At 46.8% G+C, this 13,060-nt stretch overlaps 1 protein-coding gene across 1 annotated transcript in view; it reads right to left on the bottom strand.

Annotated features, from left to right (window-relative positions):
- Positions 1–13,060, bottom strand: part of LRRK1 (leucine rich repeat kinase 1) — a 141,196-nt gene that overhangs the window by 64,735 nt on the left and 63,401 nt on the right. Inside the window, exons 6-8 of the mRNA XM_088452716.1 lie at positions 11,717–11,859; positions 3,676–3,902; positions 3,449–3,573 (exon numbers count right to left, since the gene is read on the bottom strand). Coding sequence (XP_088308842.1) covers positions 3,449–3,573; positions 3,676–3,902; positions 11,717–11,859 — 495 coding nt within the window. The remainder of the gene's footprint in view (positions 1–3,448; positions 3,574–3,675; positions 3,903–11,716; positions 11,860–13,060) is intronic.

Raw genomic sequence — 13,060 nt, 5'->3', positions numbered from 1 at the left:
TCGTCTAGATACGGTAGCAACCGTATCCCCTGGCTCCGAAGGTGAGCCGCCATGACCGCCATCACCTTGGTAAATACCCTTGGTGCCGTGGAGAGACCAAAGGGTAGAGCCCTGAATTGGTAGTGGTTGTGGAGAATAGCAAACCGCAGAAACCGTTGGTGCGATGTTGCTATAGGCACATGGAGGTAGGCGTCCTGGATATCCAGGGAGACCATATAATCCCCCGGTTCCATCGCCAGTATGATGGAACGCAAAGTTTCCATCCTGAATTTGGGAACCCTGAGAAACCTGTTCAGGGACTTCAAATTGAGGATGGGGCGATGAGAGCCATTGGGTTTCTGCACCAGAAACAGCGTAGAGTAATACCCCATCCCACGTTGAGACTGTGGTACGGGTATAATGACCCCCGCCGTCAGCAAGGCCTCTATGGCTTCCTGAATCTGCAAGGCCTTGGTTTTGTCCTGAGAAGGACTTGTGCAAAAAAACTGGCAAGGCGGCCTGTGCCGAAAAGACAGGGCGTACCCCTGGGAGACCACTTCTCGCACCCAGGCATCCGTGGTGGTATTGTGCCAGCACTGGGCGAATTGAAGAAGTCGGCCTCCCACTCTGGGGTCCCCCAGAGGGAGGCCCGTCCCATCACGCAGAAGGCTTATCTTCTGGCTTGGAAGAAGGGCGCCTAGCACTCCAGGCTTGCTTCTTTGGCTTTGAGGCGGTCTTGGGTGCGGACTGCCTCGGGAAGGACTGACCCTTTGCCTTGCCCTGAACCTGAAAGGAACGAAACGCCGAGCTCCGGACCTTAGCAGGTGTAGTAGCTGAAGGGAGGAAGGCTGACTTGGATTTTGCCAGGGTATCTACTATTTTGTCCAGGTCCGGACCAAATAGTAATTCCCCATTAAAAGGTAAGGCCTCCAAGCCTTTGTTTGAATCCGCGTCTGCTCTCCAAGACCGCAACCACAAGGATCTACGAGCAGACACTGCTGCCGCCGAAACCCTAGAAGTCAACAGGCTAGCATCCAAAGATGCTTCTCCAATGTAGGAGGCGGCATCTCTCATCTGTCCTAACAACGCCCTCTGGACGTCCGGAGATTCATCCGTAAACGTGTCCTCCAAGGCGTTGGCCCACCCCTCAATGGCCTTGGCCACCCAGGAGATGGCCATGGACGGCCGGGCTACAGCCCCTGAGAGAGAATAAATAGACTTTAGACAAGTCTCCACCTTCCTGTCCGTAGGATCCTTCAGCGAGGATATAGACGGCAATGGCAAAGTAGCACTCCCGATGAGGCGTGTTACATGGGAATCGACTGCAGGCGGAGTTTCCCATTTCTTACAATGCGCTTCCGGGAATGGATAATTGGACGCCAAGCGTTTCTGTGGCAGGAAACGCTTACTGGGCGTCTGCCAGGCCACCGCCATGTGATCAGTCAACTGATCAGACAAGGGGAACGCTGTAGAAGTAACCTTAGCTTTTTTAAAACTAGGATACCTTGACTTGGGAGCGGGTGCCTCATCCTCAATCAGAAGAATAGCCCGCACCGCCTTAACCAGAGCCCGCACATTGATGGAAGACTTAGTGTCTACCTCCTGGACTGAGGCATCTGAGGCTGAGTCATCCTGTACCTCACCATCATCCGAGAACCCCTCAGAATCCGAAAGATGCGCAGCCTGTGCCATGACTGAGCGTTTAGACGCCCTGGAGGGCACGTCACTGCGCAACATCGACTGAAAAGCCGAAGATGCTGCCGCCAAATCTTGGACAGTGTGGGAAAGCGCATCCACCCAGGGTGGAGGAGCTGTCACAGGAGCCTGAAACGGCACCACAGCCGGCTGTGCCACAGGGGTGGACTGAATATACATTGGCAACCCCGCATAGGGACCAACAGGCTGAGACCCCGGGGGAGTCTGCAATAATTGTGGGACACCCGGGGAATGGGGGATGGCAGGCTGGGGCAACGCCCTAGTAGGGGCGGCAGTCGGGACCGACAGACGGTCCGCGATGGACACCAGCACCTGGGAAAACATCGCCCATGGTGGCTCCTGCGAAATGGGAGGTTTAGACGTACCAGGGACCGCCTGGCACCGTCCGCACAGGCCGTCCTGTGACAAATCCTCCCTATCCACTCCTGCAGAACAGCGCCTGCAGGAGAACAATGCTGGAGCCCCGGAGTGCTCAATCTCCTCCTCAGACATGACTTAGGAAGAAAACGTGCGCACTCACCAGTGTGCTGAACAGCAGCCCACAATATGGCACCGTGTAGCACACAACTGTATGTGACGGACCTCACAAATACGTGATCTATATAGGTGAGGTCAGTAGAAACACCCTTCCCCCGCACACCTGTAGGGCTTGTAGGAGAAGGAAAGGGATAGGTACAGGCTGACAGTAAGTAGAAAAAAGACACAGACAGGCAGCACTAGCAAAAGTCACATACCATGCAGGAAGATATACTCACTGCACCTTTCCACTACAATCAACCTCCCAGATTCAGTGTCTGGGAGGGCTATAGCGCTGTGTACACTGTCCTTGTCGGGGGAGAGGTACACAGGGGGACCGGTCCGCGTGCTCCCTGAGAGTATCCACGCTGCCAGTAAGAAAATGGCCGCTGGAGACCTCAGAGGAGGAGTGGCCCGAGTAGCTGCAGCTCAGCGACGCCAGACTCCGAGCTGAAAGGCGCGCTGAGCTGAGGGGAGGAGCCGCTGACAGGGAAGGTTGCGGCATCCCGCTTGCCGCTTAATTACCCTGGTGGTCTAGTGGTCTGGCGGGGTATGCCTCCTATGGAGGGGGGGCCCGCCGCCACCGCTAGCACCCCCGGTCTGTCCCCTAGACCGGGGGCATGGGACTGCATATGAAAGGCATTACCCGCGCACCGCCGCTAATCAGCGGTGCGTGGCTTACCTGATCTCCCCGGCGTCTTCCGGCAGCAGTCCCGGGGGAAGCCAGAGTCCGGCTAGTACAGACTCTGGCTTCCCCCGCCGCGATCCCCAGTTCAGTGCTGGCGTCACGGCGCCAGCAGGGAGGAGCGGCAGCGTGGGCGTCTGTACAGACAGCCCATCGCTGCCGCTCTGGAGAAAAAGAAAAAACTGTTGTCAAAAAATAAATAAATTTAACTAAGTTAAAAAAGCTTTAGGGGGCTGCTCCTGCAGACCCCCCCCGCAGGGTGACCCGACTCCGGCCGGGCACCATCTTAAACTGAGGTGCCTGTGGCTCGGGGGCGGGGTATAGGGGAGGTTGGACCCAAGTGCATCCTGGGAGCAGCTAAAAGCTTTAACTCCGTGGTGCCCGAGGATCCAGGATCCAGCTATACCCCAAGGTCACCCTGTGGACCCCTATGGACCCTGAAGTAGAAATAGTTATTAGAAGGTGCAAATCCAATTTGAATAATATAAATCTATAACAGTCCTGAAGGCAGACGAAAACTAATGGGAAAACACCATGGGAGGTGGTACGTACCATATTCTCTGAACAGATCCACTAAGTAGTTATTGGCTGCGGAGAGTTTCTGAAGTCGGCTCAGGTGGAGGAACCCTTGGGGAAGACACGTCAGCTTGTTATTGGAGACATCAACCTCAAGCAACCTAAGGACAAGCACAGGAAACATGTCTCAATCCAGAACAGCTACCCTCAAGGTTGAAAATTGAAAGAGATTAAAAGCATCATCTCTATCATACCAAACTGACCTAGAGCAGATGATTTCATCAGAGCTTTGCACACTGGGCAGGTCACATAGCTGGTTGTTACTCAGATCTAACTTTTGCAGGTTGACAAGTCCCCATGGAATCACAGATGGGAGGGAAGCAATGCAGTTAGAGGAGATGTCCAGCTCTCTTATCTGGCAAGAAATGTCTATAAACCAGTCCAGATCTATCCATGGTAAATGGAGGCTAGACCACTGCACACAGACACTCTGCAGGACGAAATTACATACATCACTGCGTCATTAATCAGCATGGATGAGCGGTAATGCACAAGAATACATACAAAACATTCATTTTATTTCTTGGAACTAGCATTCAACACAAATTTACCACAAGCTGTGCACTGTTTAATTCCCATCCCCCAACATAGGTTTCTCCAAAGAGCAAACTTCAGAACTCCCCTCAATGGCTTGAAAAAGACCTCATAGGTCAGAATGCATTGGCAGGAGAAGGGGACAGTGCCATCTATTCATAGTGAGGGCACTAGGACTTGGATCCAGTCTGGTGCTGCAGCCGGGACTTGACATCACCACCAAACTGTTTACAGGCTCCATTGTTCACCTTTCTTTGGTAGGAGACCACCTGCGTTGTTATCCTCTGTGGAGTATATGTACACACAGTGGGTATGATTCAAAGATGGACGCTAATGCGATCGCAGCAGTAATTTCGCACTAAACGTAGCTGCAAAAATAAGCTAATAGTTACAAAGCTTACCCGAGCCTAGAAACGCCCACTGCTGCCTTCTCAACTGCATATGCCATCACATACCTGCGTAAATATCGGTAACAGTAACAAACATTGACCAGCAATGCAGGCCTCTCTCAAATGCAGCAGCTCTCCTAACACACAGAGGGCTTTCATACTGCATAGGAGCTCGCAATGATAACTTATGCACGCCCATGTAACGGCGTTTAAACCTCCCCCAAATGCTGACTACCTGTCACTCACTTTGCAAATGGATCCTCTGTGCGTGCATAATCCCAAATTAATCGATACGTGTCCGCAGTGTGGCTTATACACATGCACAATGGCAAACAATCGCTTGATCTGCGTAAAAATCGCCATTTTCTCTCTGAATCAGGCCCATGTTACACTATATTATGCTTCATTGTTATCCAAGCATTATATGATTATTGAGAAGACTTCAATGTGGAAGATGTATATATAAGATAGATGCAAGTATATAAGATATATATATATATATATATATATATATATATATATATATATATATAAAGATGTGGCCGCATTCCTCAACATAAATGATACTGTAAGTAGCTGCTAAACCTCTGATGCAGAAAAGCTTCATTTTAAATGTTTTTCCTTTAAGCCAGCAACAAATATAAATAAATCATATATCATTTTAGGTCTTCCTTTTCTGTAAAACAAACAGAGAATCTCCTTCATAATAACAATCATTTCACATATGGTCAGTTTATAAACTGCCACACGAAGGCAAATTCTACTGAACTCTCACATTTTGTTTGTATATTTATTTATAAGCTTCTGGTCACAATAGAGCAATTGAAACAATACAGTGACATCAGCATCGCTAAATGTTGGAGATTATTATTAGGAGCCTTGTTATGTATTAGTTCACTGTTATTACAGAGGGCACATTGTGACAGTTCAGCTGGCCACATCGGGAAATCTCAACACCACTGTCTGAAGAAAGAAGAAGTTTGACAAGATGTAGTGAGGACAATCATTGCTATAAATAAAGCCTGGGGTATAAAAGACAGAAATACTATATACAGTAAGATGCCTGGGACTTTCCTTTAGTGCACCAAAAAGAAACCAGAGCAAACACAGGGAGAACATAACATTTCCACACAGATAGAACCCAGGTCAGAATCAAACCCATGACTCCAGGGATGTGAGATAATTATGTGTACCATCCTGAGGGCCAGGTAGGTGAGGTGTAGCAAGAACCCTTAATAAGAGGTATAAGGTAGACAGAGTATGGAGGAAGGTTGTACGCATAAGGTGGACTTCTGTCGGCACATGTAAGTGTAAAGGCACAGTTGGGGAGCGGTGGATGGGTGAGAGTATTGTATAAAGGTTGGTTTGTGTGGTCAACACAAGTATTAATTGCTAGTAGAGGAAATAACAGGGTCTAAGGGGCTTATTTTCAACTATTTTCCACGAGATTTAAATCCAACTGAATCCAATCCAATTGGTTTTGTATTTAAAAAAAATGCTGCTTTAAATTCTGCTGGAAAACACACTGAAAAATTAGCCCTTTTGGCAAATCGAAGGCAATTCTATTCAGCCACATTTTCGCGTGTTTAGGAATTGAATAGGGTGAAAAGCAGGGACACGCACGAAAAGTTTTCACCTCTGAAACAGGCGAAGGAGGCGGAAAGTCGGAGAGGCGAAACTTATCCGACTTTTCGCCTCTAATTGAATACAGGCCATTTAAGAGGACATGTGGCAGATTCAATTATGCACAGCAGCCACTGAAATGGGTCCTGGCAGCTTCCACCAGTTAACCGCAGAAGGCAGATTATGCTCATAGACTATGGAGCTGTAGCAGTATGTAGTCATATGACAACAGAATGTTCACACTGTAATGTGAAATGGATCTGAATGTCTACAACTTGTTCATAAAGACGACATGCAACATGACAGCGTTAGGGTTAAGCTGCGCTTATAGTTAGTGTTAGGCTGTGGTTAGTGTTAAGGTACCTACACACTTAGCGATATTTTACACAATCACGATGCTGATGCGCGTCCCTGCATGTCGTACATCGCATCTTCAGCTGTAGGGCAGATCTGACAATCTCAGTCACGATGCACTGGAATAGTTAGGAGGCACGATAGATCGTTTGTCACCTTGGACAGTTTTTAACACCAAATCGTGTGCAGGACTACCGGGGAGCTGCTGGGGAGAGTTCAAGGGGAAATCAGACACAATGTCGGATCGTGAGCACATCACCAAGTGTGTAGGCACTTTTAGTGTTCGGCTGCACTTACAGTTAGGCTGTGGTTAGTGTTAGTGTTCGGCTGCACTTACAGTTAGGCTGTGGTTAGTGTTAGTGTTCGGCTGCACTTACAGTTAGGCTGTGGTTAGTGTTAGTGTTCGGCTGCACTTACAGTTAGGCTGTGGTTAGTGTTAGTGTACGGCTGCACTTACAGTTAGGCTGTGGTTAGTGTTAGTGTTCGGCTGCACTTACAGTTAGGCTGTGGTTAGTGTTAGTGTTCGGCTGCACTTAAGGCACACATCCACTAAAAGATATCAGAACGACTGCACGATTACGACATTGTAATCGTGCAGTCGTTTGTCAGTATGTGATTTGCCTACACTGAACGTTCAGTCGTTCAGTGTAGGCACATCAATCATCTCCTAACATGCTGAACCTGACGTTATCATCAGGTTGTCCAGCATGTTTGCCCGATGTTAGATGTTTAAACGACCTTTGGGAGCGCTCATCGCTGGTCATTTTAGATATTTTCTAAACGATTTGCAAACGATTGAACGATATCGCTCAATTTAATCGTCTAGTGCAGGTATGGGGAATCTCAGGCCTGGGGGCCGTATAAGGCCCACGGAATCATTTGGTCTGGTCCTATGAGCTTTTTTCTGCTAGCCTCATCTGGCTAGCAGAGTGCCTAGAATGGCACCCTGCAGCCCGAATCTATGCAGCAGTGCCACCTGGAGTATTCAGATGGTCACACCGCTGCCCTTACAGCTCCCCAGAATGCTCCGGGCAGTGCTGTAATCACCGGTGATTGTGGCCCCCACCCCCATGTGACGTCGCATGGCCCCACCCCCATGTGACGTCGCACGTAGGGAGCGTGGCCTGCCCCAGGCCCACGAATAATGTTATATATATAAAAATGGCCCTCAGCAGAAAAAAGGTTCCCCACCCCTGGTCTAGTGGATGTGTGCCTTTACAGTTAGGGTTAGGCTGTGGATAGTGTTAGGGTGCCTACACACTTGGCGACTTGCACACGATGTGTAAGATTTCCCTTGAATCTCCTGCCAGACAGCTCTGCACACGATTTGGTGTTTAAAGTTTCCAATTTATATTACAAACGATCTATCGTACATCCAGATTCTTTCCAGTGCGTTGTGTCCCAGATTGGCAGATCTACCCTACATCACGGCAGATCTGACGATGCGATGTACGACCAGCGGGGACACGCATCGCATCGTGATCGTGACTGGGGACTCACGATTTGGGCATATTTTACACGATCTGTCATTCCCATGCGTCGGAATCGGTCAGATCGGGTAAAATATTGTTAAGTGTGTAGGCACCTTTAGTGTTCGGCTGCACTTACAGTTAGGGTTAGGCTGTGGTTAGTGTTAGTGTTAACAGGGCCGCCATCAGGGGGGGACTGCCGGGACTTTAGTCCCGGGCCCGGACACTTGGGGGGCATGCCCATCTGCCTTCCACTCGGCCGCCCACATCCAGTGCTGTCCGCCTGCCACTGCTGCACAATAAAATGAGTAAGTGACTCGTAAGTCACTTATCACCCAGACGCAGGACCGGATAAAGGAAGGACTCTGGGGGAAAGTACGCCCGGGCCCCCTCTCTGAGAGGGCCCCCCGCCACCCAGCGCACCAGCTTATTTTCACTAGCAGCCACTGCACTGAGTGATTGCCGTCACACAGACGCCACCGCAGAGCACTGTTGGGATGCCAGCAGTCGTCCAATAGAATGCGAGGTAGCAGCCTGAGGCTGTTTCAGAGAGTGGCTGGACAGCGCAAAAGCTGCAGGGAAGAGGGAGCACACGGGGGATGATCTGAAGAGGGGAACGTGCTGTGCAGTGCAGCTCTTCTGTGTCAGTCTGCCAGCAAAAGGGACCACAAATAAAGTAAGACACACAGTAGTACACTTTTTTTTGTTATCAATTAAAATGTCATAAATTAAAGGCACCAGGTCCTATTAAATTTGAATGTCTAATATAAATATATATATATATATATATATATATATATATATATATATGAGTGTGCATATATAAGTGTGCATATTAAAAAAATCGCACACATAGGGTAATTAAATGGGTGCAGGGTCACAAAATTATCATCCAAAATCGACACTTTAACTGCATCCAGAGAGACAGAGTAAACCAGCACACCAGCTTTGTAGCAAAAAATCAATACATTTATTTCAATAGAAAAAAGGCATCTAGCTGCATTCCATAATATTCAATAGCATCTTGATACTTATCATGCTAGTTCAATTTCAGGCATATTGATAGCTCCCAGCCCGACAGCTGTTTCGGTATTGCCACCTTCATCAAGGGTCAGCTATACTAAGTATGGCAGCAAAGGCCATTAAATACCACCCACCCTAATGGTGAATACACTCACCTGTGTGCACACCTGCCTCGTGTCACCTCATAGCGACCGGACGCCAACCCCCGTACAGCGGAACCCGTGGGTTAGGCTGTGGTTAGGGTTAGTGTTCGGCTGTACTTACAGTTAGGGTTAGGCTGTGGTTAGGGTTAGTGTTCGGCTGCGCTTACAGTTAGGGTGTGGCTGTGGTTAAGGTTAGGTTTTAGCTGCAATTAGGGTAAGATCGTATTGGCACTATTTGCATTGTTTACATGTTTCACATATCGACATTATGTCCTTGTGAACATAGTGAATATCGAGTTCAAAACCCTGTCGACATTCACAATGTTGGAGCTAGCACTATAGTATAGAAGTATTGTAAGTACAAGTTGAGTCTCCGATATTAAAATGCATTGGGACCAGGGGTATTTTGGCTAACAGAATATTCCGTATTTTGGAATATTTGCATATCACAATGAAATATCTTGGGAATGGGACCCAAATATACACACGGAATGCATTTATGTGTTATATACACCTTATACACACAGCCTGCCGGTCATTTTATACAATATTTTCAATCATTTTGTGGCTCATACAGAGTTTGTGTATATACATAAAATTCATTTATGTTTCATTTACAGCTTATACACACAGCCTGAAGGTAATTTTATACAATATTTTTAATAATTTGTGCCTTAGACAAAGCTTGTGTACATTGAACCATCAAAAATCAAGGTTTCATTATCTCCTTCAGGCTAAAAAAAAGCAGTTTTTCGGAATATTCCAAATTTCGGAATATTTGGATATGGGAGACTCAACCTGTACTATATACTGAGACATTGGTTTAAATACCAGAGTATGGCAGGGGGTGTACTTAAGGAATGGGTGTAAAATGAGGATGGTAGGCATAAAGGTAGGTAAGGGTGTGCTGGGCAGGACCGGGCGAAAAAAAGGCCACATTGGGCAACATTTTGTTTTACTTATTTATTTTTTTACTTTTTATTTTAAACATTTATTTGTCTTTCAAATATTTTATTGGACTAGCCTTATGCTGGCCATACACTCTGCAATTATCGGGACGATCCGCCTGATATCGGCATGCCCGTCCGATGCGATATTTACCCGGGAAACTGTCGGCCGCATCGGGCAGTGTATGCCCAGTGCGGCCGACAGACAGGCATTTCCTGTGTTCCTTCCTACGGAAGGAACAGGGAAATGTCTCCTCCCCCGGGGGCGGAGCGCGGATGTCGGGCTATACACTGAGATTTCTCTCACAGTGTATGCCGGCGACATCTGCGGCTGGCAGGCAGCCAGATAAATTGTCTGTCGGTGTGACAGACATTTTATCTGGCAGTGTATGCCCAGCATTAGTGAGGCTCGTAAAATCAGCTAATACAGATAGCAGTATTGATATTTACTTTATTAATAATGACTACAGATAAGTAATTCTTAAAAGAAAAACAAAATCTAAAAAACCCCATAGTTGGGAATGACAGATCTACCAAGACCGGCAATTATATTAAGTCAACATAACCTCACTTCCCACTATTTCTTTAACAATTGATGGCACAACTATCTCTTCTAGCCCCACAGTGCTCTGTCTTGGAGTTATCCTGGACTCCTCCCTCTCCTTCATACCACATATCCAGAACCTCTCACAGTCCTGTCGCTTCCATCTCAAAAATATTTCCAAGATTAGACCCTTTCTCACCCAGGATGCCACCAAAACCCTCATACACTCACTGGTCATATCCAGATTGGACTACTGTAACCTTCTCCCATCTGGCCTCCCCAACTCCCATCTCTCTCCTCTCCAGTCTGTCCTCAATACTGCTGCTCAGCTCATCTTCCTCTCCAAACGCTCTACATCTGCCTCCCCTCTCCTACAAGCCCTCCACTGGCTCCCCTTCCCTTTTAGAACCCAATTCAAGGTTCTCACACTTGCTTACAAAGCCCTCACCCATTCCACTCCCATTTACATCTCTGACCTCATCTCCCTCCACTCTCCTGGCCGCCCCCTTCGCTCAACCACTGCACGCCGCCTCTCCTGCCAACTGATTACTTCCTCCCACTCCTGCTTCCAAGATTTTGCCCGTGCTGCTCCCGACCTTTGGAACTCTCTCCCTCTCCCTATCAGACTCTCCTCCTCTTTACAATCCTTCAAACGGGTTCTCAAGACCCACTACTTCATCAAAGCCTTCCAGCTCCCATCCTAACTTGCTGCAACATGCTCCTTCCTCCGTTTGCCCCATCTGTGTCACACCTGTTTGTCTGCCCCTGCCCTTTAGAATGTAAGCTCTTACGAGCAGGGCCTCTACCCTCTTGTGCTTCTCCTTACTTTACTTTCACCTACTTCTTACCCCCCACCAGGGCACCTAACACTTGGTTGCTTACGCTCTGTTGCATATCTAGGTGTTATGGTCACTTATGTATCAATGTATATTATCCATGTCCTTGTCCTTTTTTTCACTGTAAGTCAGTTGTCAAATTATTTGTTTATGTACTTTGTAAGGCGCTGCGGAACACTTGTGGCGCCAAATACAGGATAATAATAATAAATAATAAGTCTCCTTTAGAGATTTTAATTTAGAATAAGTGACATTTGCCTTCTGATTGCTTTAGCCTTATTTAGAAGGGTAAAAAACAACTTTTTTTTTATTTAACTCCTATACACTAAACAACAGAAACATTAAGCGACAATAATTGCTCTTTTTTAACCAGAAACCTTACCGGTGTCTGGTCCCAATTTACAAAGCTCTCAGCAAGGCTTCTCTTCCTCAGCAGTTTTTTGGTCAGATCTGGGCTGTCCAGCAATATGTAGGAACAGAAACCAGCTCCGTTCTGTAGCAAGAACTCTGCAATGTCTTCATGCCCTGACACAAGGATCAAGAAAGCAGAATTATTACTATTGGCAGCAATAATCTCCCCTGAAGATGTGTATGAAAGAGAGGACACAGGAAATCTCAGTACTTATCACATTGCGGCCACAACCAACTTACGGAGATTAGCAAGTTTACTGCATTGTTACATTACATATATAATTATTATATTTTATTTATAAAGGTGCCACAAAGTGTATGCTGAATTATACAAGTGGTAAATATAACGTATCAGAATTACATTGATACCCAATACACAAATGTTAACCATAGGCGGAGAGAGACAGGGACGTAAAACACTATACAATTATACGTAAGCAGGATCAAAATGAAGATTTCGGCCTAAGACATGGAACACAGGTAAGACAGAAATGGACATAGCAGATGCTCTGAATAAGGTTAAAGGACACAGTGTGAACAAAACGTGTACAGAATCCATTCAGCATAAGACAAGACAGCTATACATGAGGAACAGAGAGAATGGACAGATGCAAGGAGATATAACATAGATTACTCTGCCCATGAGAGCTTAAAGGGAGGGGTAAGAAGAGACAATAATAGCCAGTGAGATTATAGATCACAGGGGGATGGGGTGGCCCATCTTGATTGCAAAGCATAGAACAGGGGAGACCATGTGAAGTGTCAAAACTTTACAGGCCACAGGTTGTTTCTGTGATGTGTAAAGTTGAGTTGCAAAGGCACAAACAGTGGATCGGTATAACTGAAGAGTAGAATGGGAGGACAGTCATGATGGTAGGCTGGGTGGCAGTGCCAGGGCCTCATTGGTGGGTGATCAGTCCATGCCCCAGTAGTGAGCGAGTGTAAGATAGATAGATAGACAGACAGACAGACAGACAGACAGTCAGACAGACAGTCAGACAGACAGTCAGACAGACAGATAGAATAGAATTTCATTTGTAGAAATAATCATACCAAGAACAGCATTTGGGTTCTGGTAAGGTTATTTGGGGCACTCTGTGTGAGGTAGAGCAACCAAGTGTATACTGTATGTACAATAGTGCCTATTATATACTATAAACCCTGAATAGAATAAAGCTGTGTTACATTCTTCAATTTGACTTCTGGGAATTGCTGCATGCGTTTCTGCCTGTAAGGGTGTGCAGATTTCCTGAAAGCCACTAACAGTGAAAAACTTTATATAAGCTCCTAGAAATATCTAATTGACATCATCTCT

This window comes from Taudactylus pleione, unplaced genomic scaffold (genome assembly GCF_031769625.1).
Source record: "Taudactylus pleione unplaced genomic scaffold, aTauple2 ptg000556l, whole genome shotgun sequence".
NCBI classification, from domain to species: domain Eukaryota; kingdom Metazoa; phylum Chordata; class Amphibia; order Anura; family Myobatrachidae; genus Taudactylus; species Taudactylus pleione.
This window is presented reverse-complemented; position numbering and strand designations above follow the sequence as displayed.